Source organism: Girardinichthys multiradiatus, chromosome 17 (genome assembly GCF_021462225.1).
Source record: "Girardinichthys multiradiatus isolate DD_20200921_A chromosome 17, DD_fGirMul_XY1, whole genome shotgun sequence".
Classification (NCBI taxonomy): domain Eukaryota; kingdom Metazoa; phylum Chordata; class Actinopteri; order Cyprinodontiformes; family Goodeidae; genus Girardinichthys; species Girardinichthys multiradiatus.
Window position 1 is genome coordinate 29,975,508 of NC_061809.1, and position 17,190 is coordinate 29,992,697.

The 17,190-nt window shown below is 43.0% G+C and overlaps 2 protein-coding genes across 7 annotated transcripts; both read left to right on the top strand.

Moving 5' to 3' along the window:
• Positions 1-260: 260 nt before the first annotated feature.
• c17h11orf98 (chromosome 17 C11orf98 homolog) lies at positions 261-3,038 on the top strand. Of its 2 annotated transcripts, none has more exons than XM_047389807.1 (4): positions 261-495; positions 981-1,105; positions 2,277-2,374; positions 2,636-3,038. In XM_047389807.1, the coding sequence occupies exons 1-4, from the start codon at positions 376-378 to the stop codon at positions 2,758-2,760; spliced, it is 468 nt and encodes a 155-aa protein (XP_047245763.1). In that variant the 5' UTR covers positions 261-375; the 3' UTR covers positions 2,761-3,038. The 2 variants fall into 2 exon arrangements, with proteins under 2 accessions (XP_047245763.1, XP_047245764.1); XM_047389808.1 differs by having other exon boundaries at positions 283-495; positions 2,639-3,038.
• Positions 3,039-3,793: 755 nt separating this feature from the next.
• Positions 3,794-17,157, top strand: mansc1 (MANSC domain containing 1). Of its 5 annotated transcripts, XM_047389803.1 has the most exons (5): positions 3,795-4,595; positions 5,561-6,026; positions 10,347-10,650; positions 11,892-12,032; positions 12,202-17,157. In XM_047389803.1, exons 3-5 carry the CDS (start codon positions 10,404-10,406, stop codon positions 13,149-13,151), a joined length of 1,338 nt encoding a protein of 445 aa, XP_047245759.1. In that variant the 5' UTR covers positions 3,795-4,595; positions 5,561-6,026; positions 10,347-10,403; the 3' UTR covers positions 13,152-17,157. The 5 variants fall into 5 exon arrangements, with proteins under 5 accessions (XP_047245760.1, XP_047245759.1, XP_047245758.1 ...); XM_047389804.1 differs by having other exon boundaries at positions 3,794-6,026; positions 10,280-10,650; XM_047389802.1 differs by having other exon boundaries at positions 3,795-6,026.
• The last annotated feature ends 33 nt before the right edge of the window (positions 17,158-17,190 follow it).

Here is a 17,190-nt window from a genome sequence, read left to right on the forward strand (position 1 = left end):
AGCTGTTGAAGAGGTTCTAAAAGCTGTTGAAGAGGTTCTAAAAGCTGTTGAAGAGGTTCTAAAAGCTGTTGAAGGAGGTTCTAAAGGCTATTGAAGGAGGTTCTGCAGGCTGTTGAAGGAGGTTCTAAAGGCTATTGAAGGTGGTTCTGCAGGCTGTTGAAGGAGGTTCTAAAGGCTATTGAAGGAGGTTCTGCAGGCTGTTGAAGGAGGTTCTAAAAGCTGTTGAAGGAGCTTCTAAAGACTGTGGACGGTTCTGCTGGTGTTATACTGTGATGTCAACTGAGAGAGGTTCTGGTTCTGTGTTAGAAGATTGCGAAAGTCAGAACAAAGTCTGTTGAAAGTTCGGGTTGATCCTCACATCTACACTTCAGCCAGATGGGGGCGGTGGTGTGCTATCAGGCCCTATCAGCAGCAGACAAAGAAGGGTTCCGGTCCATGTGGGAGAGGTTGAGCAACATGGCGCCTCCAGGAGGGAAAATAAACAGACCGAAAACGGTAAGAACCGCGATAAACAGGTCTAAAGGTGTCTGATGGTGAGTCCGGGGCCGGGTCAGTGCTATTATCAGCTGATTTAAACCAGTTCGGCTCAGAAAACTGTAGGTCAGAGATCCAGAATGTTCTGTTTCTGATGATAGAGGAGCGTCTTTTATTTAACAGACTAATAGTAAACTAAGCAGGTCACATGATCTCCTCCTGTCTCCAACAGGAGATACATAAGAATAGAACAACTGTTCCAGGTAAACAGCAACCACACCCTCAGGTGACGTTGCTATGACAACATCATAGGGACCTAAAGTTACGGGAATGTTATATATGTGTGCATATTTATCAGCAGGGATCACTCTGATCCGGGTCGGCTCTAAAACCATCTGGTTTAACCCAGAAGTTCCATCATGATGATTCCTTCTGTACAATACACCATATAAGACATAGGTGAGTCCTCACCTCCTGATTTTTTACCTGTCCTGGCTTTCTTCCAGGAGCTAGGAAAGAAACTCTTCAAACGGCGTCGAGTTCTGGCCCGACAGAAGAAGAAGCAGCATCAGATCATTGGAGCTGTGGTCGACCAGGATCTCATCACCGTCCATCACCTGAAGAAGAGACGGTCAGTGTGGTAGCTGTCTTAATTGTCTGACTCTCAGCTGTCCCCTAATGCCAGTGTGTCCCTCATGCCAGTGTGTCCCCTAATGCCAGTGTGTCCCTCATGCCAGTGTGTCCCTCATGCCAGTGTGTCCCCTAATGCCAGTGTGTCCCTCATGCCAGTGTGTCCCCTAATGCCAGTGTGTCCCTCATGCCAGTGTGTCCCCTAATGCCAGTGTGTCCCTCATTCCTGTGTGTCCCTCATGCCAGTGTGTCCCTCATGCCAGTTTGTCTCTCATGCCAGTGTGTCCCTCATGCCAGTGTGTCCCTCATGCCTGTGTTTCCCTCATGCCAGTGTGTCCCTCATGCCAGTGTGTCTCTCATGCCAGTGTGTCCCTCATGCCAGTGTGTCCCTCATGCCTGTGTTTCCCTCATGCCAGTGTGTCCCTCATGCCAGTGTGTCTCTCATGCCAGTGTGTCTCTCATGCCAGTGTGTCCCTCATGCCAGTGTGTCCCTGTTGTAGAAAAATTCGTATCCAGAGACTGATGATTGTCTCTGAGAATCAGCTTTATTTTAATCTTGCAAGAGAGGATTTTACTGCATTGGAGATGCGCTCAGTAGTGCTGCCAAATCATTCTGACCAGACAAAGTAAAAGTTCTCCTTTAAGCTACAACAGTTTTCAAGGTGAGTCTTATGAGACCCGTCGTCCTAAACATAATCTTAACAGTGTGGCGTACATATTATCTCACACAGCTGCAAGCAGAAGGCTGAGAAACCATTATTTTAAGACTAAATGAGAAGAAGAATGGATCAACACTGAGGGGTTCTAATACTTTTCTCAGTTCCTGTAGAGAATCAAGGAGCAAATCAAGCAAGGCAATAAAATTTCCATAACAATCCCTCATGCCTGTGTGTCCCTCATGCCAGTGTGTCCCTCATGCCTGTGTGTCTCTCATGCCTGTGTGTCCCTCATGCCAGTGTGTCCCTCATGCCAGTGTGTCCCTCATGCCAGTGTGTCCCTCATGCCAGTGTGTCCCTCATGCCTGTGTGTCCCTCATGCCAGTGTGTCCCTCATGCCAGTGTGTCCCTCATGCCAGTGTGTCCCTCATGCCAGTGTGTCCCTCATGCCAGTGTGTCCCTCATGCCAGTGTGTCCCTCATGCCAGTGTGTCTGTCATGCCTGTGTGTCTCTCAGGTCCAGTCCCAGAGCCAACATTACGCTTTCAGGGAAGAAGAGACGGAAGTTGCTCAAACAGCTGCAGCACCTGCAGAAGGAGAAGTCCACCATGGAAGGTAGAACATCTGATCTGATCCACCTGACGGTCTCAGTAGTACACACTGATATTCGAACCAACAGAACCAGCTGTTTGCCTTAGAACTTTCTGTCTACAGTAGAATGGGTTGTTTGCCCTAAAACTTGCCGTCCACTATCGACCCAGCTGTAGAACCAGCTGTCTGCTGTAGAACCAACCTTGTACCTTTTGCACATACGAACATTCTGCAGAACCAAGGTTCTTCCATCAGTTTAACTTCAATCTGAAATGTTTCACCCAGCAGCAGCACCACAGAAGAAGCAGGGCTCCCCTTCATCATCATCATTCTCAACTGCTCCTCAGAAGAAGAAGAAGAAGGCGGAGTCTGGATGCCAAGGTGATGTGGAGATGGAGGATGTGGAGTGAGGCGAGGTCCGATCTCAGACAATGTTCTGTCAGGAAGTTTCTGCAGGGACCAAGTTGCAAAGAGGAAAATATGGAAGTCTGTTTATGTGAAAATAAGAACCACCTGGTGTGGATCAGAACCAATGAGTAGAACCAGAGAACCAGTCTCTGAGATTCATCTGTTTCACTTTATTTGAGCTGCTGAGGGAAGCTGCTGTTTCTGAAGGTAGAACCGGTTCTGTACAGAAACTGATGGACATTTTACTGTTTCTTTGTTTTAATAAACGAGTTCAAATGTTCCCTCTCGGGTCTCAGTTTGTGATTGGACAGAAAAACGTAGGAAACGACCTTAAAACGGGTCATTTAGAGCTGAAACACCAGCAGAGGTCTGAGTGACGGTAAAACATCTTATAAAAAAGTTAAACAGTCTGTAACTCTGCAGCTCCTGAATTGGACTCCCGACTTTACAATTGTTTCTCTGAGATTTTTATTCAAGCTCCTGCTGCAGGACCCGACCAGAACTTAACCAGAAACTGGAGAAAATGTCCTGCTGTTTTGATCTTTAACATAACTGTTCGGTTTGGACTGATGGTGTCCGTTTGTTCTGAATTAGACAGAAATCATCATGATTCTAGACTGGATCCGTCCTCAGGTTTGCAAAGGCGGATTCAACCTTGGTGCTGATGATCCGATCAGGATCACGTTAAGTTTCTTAGCCCATCATCTTTATTTTTGTCATTATTGGTCTTCTGTACAATGTCCAAACAGAGGACTTCCTGCTGATTGTCCTGATCAGTTTCATGTGCAACATCTGGACTCTTCTGGATCATTAAAGCAGAGTAGAACCTGCTTTCTGTGTCTGGTTAGAGAACATTTCTGGAATCAATGAATGTTTATTGATCCGTTCACACGAGATCAAAGAGATTTACAGGAAATTAAAGAAAAGATTCAAATACATCCAACCTTCAAAGCTGTTCGTGAAGAGAAGAAAATGTTCAAATATAATTTAAAACAGATAAAAAGCTGTAAAACAGTGACGTTCAAACGGTTCAGCGCCGGTTCTTCACTCATCAGTGGATCGAGCGAACAGTTCATTATTTAGATTCTGTAAACATGAATGTTTTCAGTCCAGGTTCCAAAGGTTTCTGAACATCTCAGGTTTTCAGGGAGTTTGTTCCAGAGCCACGGAACATGGAAACTATGAACTTTAGATGATGATGAAGATTATGTTTATTTTAAAAAGGATGAAGTACAATACAGAACATGCCAGAATTAGTCATGAGGGCTAGTTTGTATCTGTGGTCCCTAAATGTAAAGACAGTACATATAAACTGTCAGGATCCTTCATCAGAGCTACATTTAAAACCAGAAAACATCTGTTCAAATAAAGACATATCAGGTAGGAGGCTTAAAATAAATAAAAAGCCATAAAATACAATAAATCACTAATAGAATACATTAAATTTACCTGAGTTATTGGAGAATGATTTAACTTGTATGTTCTTAAATTTTCTGGTATTTTATTCCAGTCATGAGAAGCTTTCACTGAGAGTAAGTTCTGACCAGATGTTCTCCATCCTGAAGGTTACAGCAAGGTCCGCTCTCAGTGGTTCTGCTGCTTGAAAGGCAAGACGTGCAAGATTTTAAAGACCAGACACAGATCTGCAAACATGATCATATTCTCTGGACTCAACAGATGATTCGTTAAAATGCTGCAGTGATGATACCCTGCAAGCTTTTCATCTAAGATCTTTATTGTGTGTTTGTGCAGCGTCTCTGCAGGCCTCAGGGTGGATGAGTTAGTCTGTCCGCAGCTCGTTAAACACCAAGTTTTATGAGAATAAATCGTTGACATGGTAAGTTTCCTGTATACGGCGATTCCCTGTATATTCAGGATGTAAACTGGTGGTTTTAATAAATGGAAAATATCTTCCTTTAGTTTTAAACAGGACAGGGTGACATTTAGATAAAATATTTTAACATCAAACAACAAGAAAACTTTACTGTAAACAACCTAAATCTGGATATGTCATTGGAGCCGGCCCAAGGCATAAGCCACTTTTTAAAATATTTGTTTACTCAGAATAAGAATAATACATTTGATGGTTTCAGCATAGAATAATGAAAAGATTTAAAATGATTTGCTTTATAAAAGGATGTGAAGTAATTCCAAGGAAGGTGGGAGGAGGACGACATCTGCAGAGTTTTTCTAACCATTTTATTAATACAGAAAAGGAGGAACATGCAAATTAACTAATGATTCAATAAAGTTTACTTTAAAGACGGGTGCTTGGATTTATACCATAATACTAGCTGGTATGTGAAGCAAGGTTACAACAGCAATGTTAAACCAACGGATTATTTTGTTCCCATAGTTACCACCTGATGCTACCACTTTAACCTGTTCTTTGTGTTTGAGCTTCAGTTTGATCATATAAGCTCAGCCAGTTAGACCTGGCATCGTCTCCCAGATTCCACCAAGCAGATGTTAGTGGTGATGATGTTCTGAACAGGAAGAGGGGCCCCAAATCAGACTCTGCTTAAGCCCCCATACAACCTTGGGCCAGCCCTGGATGTGTTAATGCTCAGATCATATTTAAAGCTCTAACGACCTTCCAAACTGGCAAATACTGGTTTTTACTTGGAGACCATCTTCTCCTTCAGATGTTTTCTTCATGAGATCATTTAATTATTGATCAGCCTGTCTGATTATTTTATAAACTGATTAAACGTTATATTATCTGCAGGTTAGGACTATAAACCATCTTTACATTAATGAATGTGAGGTTTTATTCTATTTTCGGGGCTTTATTTTGCTCAGACTGGGGGTGCAGGCTCTTCCCTCCCCCTTCCAGAGGACAAAGACTAAAATGGGTCAGACTGAGGAGAGCAGCAGCAGATCCTGCGCACCATCCACCATCATCATCATCATCGCCACCATCCGAAGGCAGAGAGCAGCTGCAGGCCGCCTTTCGGGCTCTCTGTGCGGGGACATGTTGCTGCTTTCCTCTGCTGGATCTTCCTGCTGAGCCGCGCAGTTTATTCCCACTGATTCCCGGTGAACAATCTGGAATTCTCCTCATTCCTGCCTCCGCTTTTATTTGGATTCCAACATGTCATCCTGGGATGGCTGACGCCGCTAACTGGGACTGAACTGGTTTGAGTGATTCCGAGCTGCTGGATTCCTCCAGCTTCCAGTTTAACACCGACTCATCTGCCCCCACACTGACCGACGGAGGACAATGGAGGCCGGGCTGAGCTGAACGGAGTGCCCGTTGACCGTTCAGGTAGAACTCACCGCTGCTTTGTGTTCCAGTTCAGGCTCCATATCCGCACCAGTTTAACCAGTACAGACCAGTTAAAGCGCCCGCGAGAAGCATGTTTTAAATGAAGGAAAAGATTGTTGTCTTTTTTCCTTCTCAGAATCCGGATAAATCCAGTTATTCTGAACATAAACAGCAGAGATCCAGAAATATGACTCACAGAACTCCTTCACCTGTTTTTAGAACTGCTCTGTTTAATTGAATGAACCGATTTCTTCAGATTGAACTGGTTTGAACCACAGTAACCACTAAAACCAGTTCAGCCACCGACCCAAAAGGTCCGAGTCTTGTAGAGTGAACAGTTAGAGATTTAGAGTTTGTGTTCACATTGGGTCAGCTCAGTAAACATCAGGCTTCATTATATGTGGGACCCAAAAGGGTTAGAAAATTGGCCACGTGTGGGACTGTCCACGGGTTACATATTGGCTCCATGGAGCAAATAGGTTTGATAAAAGCCACCTATAATCACTAAGTGGGCCCAATATGGGAAAGATACACAGAACCTATGTAGGTACCACAATGGCCCTAAAATCAATTGTCAACACATCCTATAATGGGCCCATCTTATGGTTCAGAAAACGATGCCTAGGATCAACCAAAGCCCGTTTGGGTCCATTCTGGTCTTTATATTCTGTTAAAGTCTAACTTTAGAAAAGATATGGGTTTCAAAACATGGCATGATAAAGGTCTATGTAAAATTGCAGATAAAGGCACTATGATGAGTTTTGATCACTTAAAATGCAAATTTGATATTCCCACTAAGCATGTTTTTAAGTTTCTTCAGATTAGAAGTTTTATGTTAGCTTCACAAAAATCTCGTACCTTACCCACTCTCACTTCATTAGAGGACCTAGCAATAAACCGCTATATGAACAAGGGTCTAATATCTCGTTTCTACAATACAGTTCCCAAACCTCCTCAGATAACAAAAGACTGGCATGGTGTGAAAATTTAAAAAGTAATATATCAGTGAATGAGTGGCAGATGGCCTGTCTGAAAGCTCAGACACAATCTGTTAACACTAAACTTAAACTGATCCAGTATAAATGGCTAATGAGAACATATGTTACCCCAACATTATTAAACAAATTTGACTCTTAATATTCCAGATATATGCGCTAAATGTGGGGCCAAAGGCACTCTGATCCATTGCTTATGGGAATGCCCTGAGATCCAAACATTTTGGAGGGAGGTTTTGGATAAAGTTTCACACATTACAGGTGTTAAACTGGATTGTTGTCCTAAACTATGTATCTTAGGGATTTTTTCCACTGAAAATCAATTAAGCAATGTTGACAAAAAAAAAACATAATCTACTGTTTGCTACAAGCAAAATATAGTATAGCCAGATCATGGAAATCTATTGCTAGGCCTCAGCTGAAAACCTGGTTATCTATGCTATCTAGTTCTCTTGCCCTAGAGGAACTCACCTTTATGATTAAGGGTAAATACTCTATGTTTAAAAAGATGTGGAAACATTTCTTGCTATTTTTGGAATGTGGAAGTGTTTGTAATGATGAATGAGTGAGCGAACGTAATCGAGCTAATTTTGTTCTTTTTGTTATATGGGCGAAGTTTCCGTTATGCTTGTGCTAAATAAAAAGAATTCAAGTGTATTTAGCTGTATGAAAAGTGTTAGAAATTGAATCCCTGATAATGGCTGCTGTGACACAAGGGGGAGAACTTTTAATATGAACAAGTTGTTTGATACCTCTAATGTACGATGCTCAGAACGTTTGGATTCAATTTCAGTACGCGACCCGGATACAACAAACTTAAAATATACTGTCTCAATGCACTTTACATATGTTTGTCACCTTGAAGTTTTCGGCTGTTAATGCCTTTCTTCTTTTTGTCATCTTTTGTTGCTGTTATTACTTGCTGTTATGTGCGCTTGTGAGATACATGTCTTGTACCGTGTTTAAAACAAAAAAGAAATAAACAGATTTTTTTTTTTTTAAATGTCTAATTTTAGCTTTAGGCATGGTTCTAGCTCTATGATATTGCCATTTCCTTGTAAACTAAACTAATTGTTGACGGCTTATACAGTGTGGCCTGGACATAAAAGGGGCACCATGTGGTACTGTCCATAATTTCTACATCGGGCCCATGGAGCATGTACGTTTGATGAAAACCACCTACGGGCAGTAATGCGCCCCATCTGAAAAAGACAATAAGAACCTATTTGGGCCCCATTTTTAACATCTGTGTAGGCTCCTCTCCTTCTACATGTTCTAAAATGACAAAAAAAGGGCCCCATGTCGGACTGTCCACAGGTTCCATGTTGGCCATAAAGGTGCATTACAGGTAAACAAAAGACATTACATAACACAAATGGGCTCCCTATACACAGAACCTATCTGAGCTCTTAAGTTCTGTGTAAGTACCATGCAGAACTAATTTCATGGGCCAAAATGGATTGAAGATTTGATTTTCTATGGTTCTGTAATAGTCTCTTATTTGGGTTGTTTGGGTTAGATCCAAGGTTCTGAAACCGTGGTACAAGTATTCCTGGTGGTACTCAGGCAGCTCTTGGTGGTTCTCAGAATAAACGTTCTGATGAATGGTTTACTTTGACTATACACTGAAGTGTGAGATGAGCTGTTCAAGATTTCTGCTCTTTGCTTCAATTAAAAACTACCAAAGAGACGAGGACTGCAGAAGATTACCTGAAATGGACCACAGTAAACCAGAACCCATGGCTGATAGCCCATTTATTCTCCACCAGAACATGGGTCTTCTAAACCTTGCTCCAGAGCAAGTTGGAAAACCAGTAGGATTTCCTCAGTGACCAGGAAAACTACAGTTGACCCAGTTCAGGAAAACTGTTCTTCCGTATATTCCCACAGTAATCTGTGGGAATATACTGTAATCTGTGGGAATGATCCCAGCTGTGGGATCATTCCCAGTGATCCCACAGCTGGTTTGCATAGAAACATTCCTCAATTTCTGTGCTGTCCTTCCCCGTTTTAGGAAAAACTGTGGACAATGTTCCCAGATCTGGAACAGAACACAGTCAGGCGTCAGGCTCTGGTCTGACTGGGTCGTTCAACAGGCATCTGTTTCCAGAAAACATTCCAGGTTGTCAATGTTCAAACATCTGAAGCTCATTCCCAGGAGCATTAAGGGTCATTCTGAAAGTTTGGAGGAAAAGTTACAGAGTAAACGTCCAGAAGAGACCAGAACTAGAACATTTATTACTCATGGTTCTGGAATGATATGGAGAGGAGTTCTAGGATAGATTTATTGGAGAAGAAACACCAGCTGAGCTGCATAGGTTCAGCCTGGAATGAGTTCATCCCAGCTTTCCTCCAAACCTTTCAGTCCAGAAAGCAGCAGGATAGAAGGAATCAGCTGAGGAAGTGTGTCAGAGCTGCAGACTGTGGTCCAGTGAAACTGATGTCATGATGGCATCCAGACGTTATCAGCTCTGAGGCGCTCAGATAAGAGGAACCCGCGTTCCTCACAGGTTAAAGTCCTGCAAACCGGACTGTGGACCCACTGAGCTGCTGAGATTCTGAAGAAGGGGTGAGTTCCTGCTCCTACCTGCTTTCAGCTGCTGGTTTTAATGGTTTCTTCGGCTGGTTTGAGACCCTGTCCCTGTTTATGTCCAGTCATGTTAGTTTCTCTCAGCTTTCTGCTGTTTGGACTCAGCAGGGCAGCTGAAGATGAAAGTCCTGAAGTACCAGGGTCTGCTGACAGGTTGCTGGATCACAAGCTGGCTGGTGTCGGATCAGATAATAACAAGAACTACATGCAGAGATGAAAAGGTGCTCAAGGTGAATCTGTGAGCCTGCAGAATTATTTTTAGACAGCTGCAGAACTTTGACTCCGGGCCGGCTCTGACCCATCATCCTCTCACAGTTTGATTTCAAATGTGTTTTTTTGTTGTTTTCAGCCTCGTTTGCTTCATGACCTCGATGAAGGAGTCTAAAAATAGAACCACCTCCTCTTCTCCTTCAGGAGCAGATCCATTTTTAGCTTTCTATTTTCCCTCCTCACACCGGGTCTAATTTAGCTCTCTTTGTGGCTGCTTGTTGAGGAAGGGACAGATCTGGGACGCAGAGCGTTTGAAGACAATCTGAAGGTTGGAGTAGGAGCTCTGACTGAGCAGGACGTCCCTGATGAATCCAGCTGATGTTTCATGTTCCTGTTCTGAGAGAGGCGGCTTGTCTCTCAGCTTTCGGTCTGAAAAGATGTTTTTCTGTCTGTTCCAGGAGCTCAGAGAGTAGAAGAAGAAGGAAGCTGCAGAGGAACTCACTGCTCTCTGTTCTTCCTCTGCAGAACCTCAACTGGACCTGTGTTCTGTGGCCTTTGTGATCCCAGCAAATCGCTGCAGCTATGACTCTTCCAACCGACCTTCGACCTTTGCCCGGGCTGCTCGTCTCTGCCGTCTCTCTCGTGATGGTGTTGATGACACTTCCTGCTTTTGCTCTGGGACCAGAGACGTGTTTCTCCAGGCAGCATCAGGGCACCGCCGTTATCGTCAAACAGGCTCTGAACAGACAGGCGGCGGCCATGATCGCCCGGACGGTCCACTCAGAGAGGGACTGTGTCCTAGCCTGCTGCTCCGAGGAGGTCCTCACAGGTGAGCCCAACACATCCCAGGCAATCGGCTCTGTGTTGATACAACATTGGTTTGTCAGTTGACTGTAGAGGTGTTTTCATGCTTGAAAGCTTTAAAGGTGAGTCTTATTTTACTGAAATTGATCAGAGCGAAGAAATGGAACAAACCTGAATTTAAAAAGACCCAGTCCAAAGAAAAGACCTACAGGAAGCCCAGAGACCTGTTCAGACTGCTTTAAGTGGAGTCTGATAACAGTCGGGAAACAGTTCAAAATAAGGATTGTGTTCAAAATCATGAATGAGTTCAGAATCTGAGATTTGTTCAGAGCAGACATTGTGACTTGAGTTTCTGACTTGGACTGGAGTTGCACTAGAAGTAAAGTTGTTATCAACGATAGTTCCCTCACCTGTGGTTGAAGGATGTCGTGTCCCAGTGGGGACAGTCACAGGTGGTGGAAGCTAACAGCTATCAGACGTAGCTTCGTCAGTCCGTCTCATCAGCTGATCCTGAGTCCAACAACAGGAGGAAGATACCGTCCGTTAGCTTCCACCACTCTGAGGAGTTATATACTCTCCAACAATGACATTGTTCTGCTAGATGTAAGGGAACCGTTATTGATTATACCCACACACAGACTCACTTCACAAAATACAAACTAACCCTTTAATAGCCCTTTAATAACAAAGACTTGAGATTTGACTTGGACTCGTTGTCTGAGACTTGAGTCTACCTGAGAATAGTTAAAAGCAGGTCTGCATGTAGCTTCAGAGAGCTACTCTCACAGTTTTACTGTGAAAGGATTGACTTGATGTATTAGCCAGTGAAGGGCTGATTCTGGGCTGTTATTGACTCACTACAATCTGTTCGTGTTAACTGTTGCTTCATAACGATGACCACACTGATCTCTCTCCAACAGAACACAGTATGGAATGACTTTTGATCGTTTCACAACCACATAAAGTGAATTTAGCTTGGGCATCTTACAAAAACACTTCCTGCTTCTAAGTTCCTCATCAGCTGTCATTGAAAGTGGTCTGGTACCATGACTGGACCGAGACTGAGAGGACAAGCAGCCAAACAGCTCAACAAAACTAAAAAGTGCTACATATGCTGTTAGTTTATGGTCCATCATTATGTTTGTGTGCTTGTTTAATTTCTACCTGAACATTTTAGCTTGATTTGATTTCTGGTCAGGTGGGGAAGAGTTTAGGGTGTGATTGGATAACGTGACTAAAAAAGAGGTGACCTTTGTTTTTCTGAAGGTGCTCGGTGCAACATGGCCGTGTTCAAAGGCAACAAGCCTTCTGCTGAAGACAACTGTCTCCTCTTCCACTGTCCCACTGAGTTGGACTGTCCTCTGATGAAAGCTCCTGAGGGCAGCAACACCTATGACATCTACAAAGGTGAAGCAGACCCACTGCTCTCTGTTTCCTGCAACATGTACTTCATGATTCTGCAGATGGTTTCAGTTGGTCCTGCTTAAACAGGTCCACGTTAACGTTGTGAAGTTTAACACTGCTGCCCTCTTGTGGCCAAAATGTAATAACTCCTATTTTTTTCTCTCCTGCACAGGTTTAAGTCATCCACCCACACTAAGACCTGTCACCATGACAACCACTATACAGACTACCACCACCACATCACCACCAACTACACCAACAACCACCCTAACCACCACCACAGCTAGCACACCAACCACAGCTCAGGCACTGCCCTCCCCCACAGAACCTCCCCCACCCTTCATCATCATTGCCACAGTGCCTGTAGGTATTCCACCAACCCCCACCACTACTACAACCCCAACAACCACCACCATGGGGCCTTCTGCTACCTTCACCTCGAGAAAACCCAACAAAACCAGCAAGAAGCAAAACAAAACCATCAAGAAAGGAAAATCTCATCCATCCATCACCACCACCACCACCACCCAAACAGCTCCGAGCTCCACGACATCACTTCCTGCTGAAACAGCAAGAAAAGAGGTGGAGCATAAAAATACTAGCATTCCAGAAACAACAACTGCAGCTACAACCACCACTGCAGCTCCAACCTTCAAGACCACCAGTACAACCACTACAGCGTCCGCTACTACAACCACCATCCCCATGTCTAGCACCACTCTTCCTACAACCACCATCACAACCACCACAAGTCCAACTACAACCACCACCATCACTACAACCACCACGACTACCACTCAATGTACCACCAGCACCTCCACCGCCGAACCAACCACCACAGTAATGGCTCAACCCCCGAGTCTGATCTTCATTCCCAAAGACCCCCTTCAATCAGATCCGGACCTCCAGCCTGGTCACACCCACCTAAACTCCAGCTCCAGCCGGGGGAAAGTGGTGGTGGCAGCACAGGGGGCCCTGAAGGGTGGTGTGGTGGCCTTCATGGTGCTGGGACTGGCCGTACTCACGCTGGCCCTGGCTGTGGGCGGCCGGAAGGCCATGGAGTCCTTCGACCGGCGACATTACACCAGACTGGAGCTGAACGACCTGCACTATGAGATTTAAGTAGGGAAATCATCACGTCTGCTTTATTTAAGGTTGTTTAAGTTCTTAGCTGCACAACTCTGGATTGTCTGCTCATGCTTTGTTTACAAGGCGGCAGAGAATCCTGCTCTGTGATTGGTTAGACTCGGTTTGTTTACTTTTACAGTTCTCTTGAAACAGTTTGTGGAGCACTATTCACTTGTTTGTTTAAATTAGGTACCACCCACCCTACCTGATAAAAGTAACACGCACAGATTGTAATCATTACAAAGAATTTCATTGGACTCAGAGTTAATCCCCGCCCCCTGAATACAGGAAGTGTTTTCAGATTCCAGCAGGAATGGATGCAGAAAATCTGTTCAGTGATTTTTAAGGATTTAAAAGATGAAGTTTACTGATGAGTTGGATCAGATCTGCTTTAATGGGGACTTTAAACAGGAACAAACAATGCTTTTATCTCTGATTAGTTTATTGATCTGACCTGTGCAGTTCTAATAACCAACATAAGGTGTCGTCTTTTTCTCTGTTAATTCAGTTTTTTTACTTTTATGGTCTTTCCAGAGTTCCTTTACATCATTAATGTTAAACTGGAAATATTTTAATTTCTGAACAAAGTACCTTAAAATAATGTTTTTAAATTTATGTAAAAATATTTGTTAATTTCTGATAAGGAACCAAAACTCTGAAAATACCTATTTTACTTTATTTTGGTGATTTAAAGGAATATTAAGTAAACTGAGACCATTTATTTATTTATTGATAAAACTAGTTCAGCTTCCAGAGGGAATGGATGGGGATGGAAATGGTTTGCTGTTGGTTTACTGACACATTTAGCCACCAGGGGGCGCATGTGAGTGGGTGGGCTTACAGATCATCCAACGAGCCAATGCTTTAACCATTGGTAGGTAGGTATTTCAAGTTATTTTTTAACCATCCTTGTGACTACTGCTACTACAACAAAGATTATGAGTATATTGAGGCATCGGGATTAAAAATAGTGTGACATGTTAGTGGCTTTTATGTATCAGTTGCTGGACAGGAAGTAGGACAGAGAGAGAAGGGGAAGACTTGTAAATGGCCCAGGGGTGGAAATCGAACCCAAGACAGCTGCATGAGGATTGTAGCCTCAGCATATGGTGTGCCTGGTGTACCACTGAGCCACACGATGCCCGACTATTAAATATATGCTTTGACTCCACATATGAAGCTTGACTTCCTGTACATATGTTTGAGACTCTTATTTTGAAGTAAGAAAGGAAGTAGATCTGGAGTTGGCCTGTTGAGTATGGAGTCAACTCACTTACAGGAGCAGTAAAGACTCGGCCTGTCAGGAGGATTATCAACTCTTTCTAAACACTGAGAATACTGGCTAACTGTTAGCTGCTAACAGTGCTAAAGTTAGCTGCTTACAGAGCTAAAGTTATCTGTTTAGTCCTAAAGTTAGCTGCTTACAGAGCTAAAGTTATCTGTTTAGTCCTAAAGTTAGCTGCTTACAGAGCTAAAGTTATCTGTTTAGTCCTAAAGTTAGCTGCTTACAGAGCTAAAGTTATCTGTTTAGTCCTAAAGTTAGCTGCTTACAGAGCTAAAGTTATCTGTTTAGTCCTAAAGTTAGCTGCTTACAGAGCTAAAGTTATCTGTTTAGTCCTAAAGTTAGCTGCTTACAGAGCTAAAGTTATCTGTTTAGTCCTAAAGTTAGCTGCTTACAGAGCTAAAGTTATCTGTTTAGTCCTAAAGTTAGCTGCTTACAGAGCTAAAGTTATCATCTGCCTTAGAGTTTCTTGGTGCTGCTAGTTTACTGTTTTTTTTTTTTCCAATCTGGACTGGATTTGATCAAATCTGACTGAAAACCTGAAATACTCAGACTAATTAAACCTGAACTGGATAATGATACACAGAACAGAGATCCAAACTAAGTTTAGGATTTCTAAAACTTTTATTCTTCATGAGAAAACACAAAGGAATTAGGGTGCAGCAGTGGCACTGGGTAAAGTGCATGATTTATGTACAGACACTACTGTCCTGGATGCAGCCGTCACGGGTTTGTGTCCCGGGCCATTGACCTTTGCTGCATGTCCTTCTGTTTCTCTCTTTACCCCATTTCCTATTGGTCAACTTACAAATAAAGACCACTATTGCCACAAAAAAAAAAACAAGGAATCAGAAATGCATAAAAGCCAGAACACATGGACGGGTCAAACCTGGGTTGGATTTTTCTACATTGATTACAGGCCGGTGGTTTGTGAAACATTTACTCTGTTTAGTTAGATTTGTTGGTCATGGAAGTTAACTCGTGAGAACGTTTGAACATCTCCAACAGTAACTGCAAGCAGAACCGAATTGACAAGTTAACATGTTTTTTTTTTCTGACTAGTTACTTAAATAAACAGTAACTATCATACAACTAGTTAAGACTTTTGAATTACTAGTGAAGCACTTTGACTGATTTGAACCAAAAGTTTCAGTACTTTGTAAAAAAGCATCCAAACAATCTAACATATTTCAAGACAAAAATCACACCCATTATTAAGGTTGTAGAATGTATACATAAATCACTTACCATACTGGACGACACCCACACACCCTGTCGATGGTACCTGTATTTAGACGGGCCAGGCAGAGCTCATGGGGTTCTGTGATGATCAGTTACTTTTGTAAGACTTTAACCCTTGACAAGGATGCCAGTCCATCACAGGCCAACACAGGGACACGGAGGACAGACAGCCATGCACACACACATCTACGGTACACTTGGATTATATAGATTAAGATAACATGCATGTTTTTGGACTGTGAGAGGAGACCTGGGAACCTGAAGAGAACCCACACATGCTTGCAAAGAAATGTACAAATTCCACAAGAGCCCAGGTGGGATTCAAACCCAAACCTTCTTGCTGTAAGGGAATAGTTCTAACAGCTGGACCACCATGCAGCTCTTAGATGTTCCAGCTCCTTATAAACAAAATCATTTCCAACCCCTTCACTGATCTTTACCTGCAGAGTGTTCCTTCAGACAGCTGAAATGTTGTCAGCGAGTGGATTGCTGATCTGCCCAGTTTGTAGGATTTGTTCCTAATAATAAATATTAACATTATATTAGTTGGAGCTAGTTTAGTGAGGTTCTTTAAGTTGTTTCTGGACACATGTTGAGATCTGAAGGTGTGTTACTTTCACAAACAGGAGAAACCAACATGCAGCAGTGAAGGTGTGCAGTCCAACATCTTCAGCTGTCTGAGACTCTCCTTTACATCACCTAGTTGGAGGAAAGCTCTGAGTTGAGTTGTGTTCTGTGAGAGCAGCACATCTCCTTCAGTGTTTCAACACTTTGGCTCTATGATGGATTTATGGTCCAGTTTTGATTTTACTGTAAATGTTCATGCTGAATTGCTTTGCAGCTTCACCCTCAAAAATGATTTAGACTTTTGGATGTGAACCTGCCCATGGCCTCCAGGTTCCTTCGTGAACGACTGAGGAGGAAGACCAGACAGCAATACTTTTACTCATCAACACTCAGGAAACTTCTCTTGTGGAGAACCCTGATGGAGATCAGAACTCACCGTGCACGCTCCTGCATGTCCTTTCCACCTGCCTGGGCCTGTGGTGACCTCTGAACCCACATGCTCACTGTAGATGTCACAATCACCATGTGTTTTTGTATTTTCACCACACAAGGATTCCAACCTTGGATGCAATCCTTTATAAACTGATGCACTCTTGTATTGTGAGTTTTTGATAACTATGATCAGCTTCTTTAAAGATATCTGATTGATTTTCATAGCTCAGAGGACACTGGCACCGCACTATTTTCTTATAATAAAGGTATTTGTATTGGATGTGTGTTTTAGACCGCAGACAGGCTGCTGCTGCGGCACCTCTCCAGCAGGTGGCAGCAGCAACCTGATAACTCAGTTTTACTCTTAATTACTGACATGGATGGTGATAGTTTGGTGCCGTTTTGTCAAGTGATGCTTTCACATAACTTTGGAATTTAATGTTTTGTTGTAAAGATTAAAAAACTTGTGATTTTTGATTTTATTCTCCGTTTTTTTTCTACAAACTGAAC

Bases quoted from the DNA above. Each gene is read 5' to 3' on its own strand.
- mansc1 (XM_047389804.1), top strand. From the start codon at position 10,404: ATGACTCTTCCAACCGACCTTCGACCTTTGCCCGGGCTGCTCGTCTCT. The intron at 10,651-11,891 runs GTGAGCCCAACA...GTTTTTCTGAAG, and splicing joins CTCCGAGGAGGTCCTCACAG to GTGCTCGGTGCAACATGGCC. The intron at 12,033-12,201 runs GTGAAGCAGACC...TCTCCTGCACAG, and splicing joins CACCTATGACATCTACAAAG to GTTTAAGTCATCCACCCACA.
- c17h11orf98 (XM_047389807.1), top strand. From the start codon at position 376: ATGGGGGCGGTGGTGTGCTATCAGGCCCTATCAGCAGCAGACAAAGAA. The intron at 1,106-2,276 runs GTCAGTGTGGTA...TGTGTCTCTCAG, and splicing joins CATCACCTGAAGAAGAGACG to GTCCAGTCCCAGAGCCAACA. The intron at 2,375-2,635 runs GTAGAACATCTG...TGTTTCACCCAG, and splicing joins GGAGAAGTCCACCATGGAAG to CAGCAGCACCACAGAAGAAG.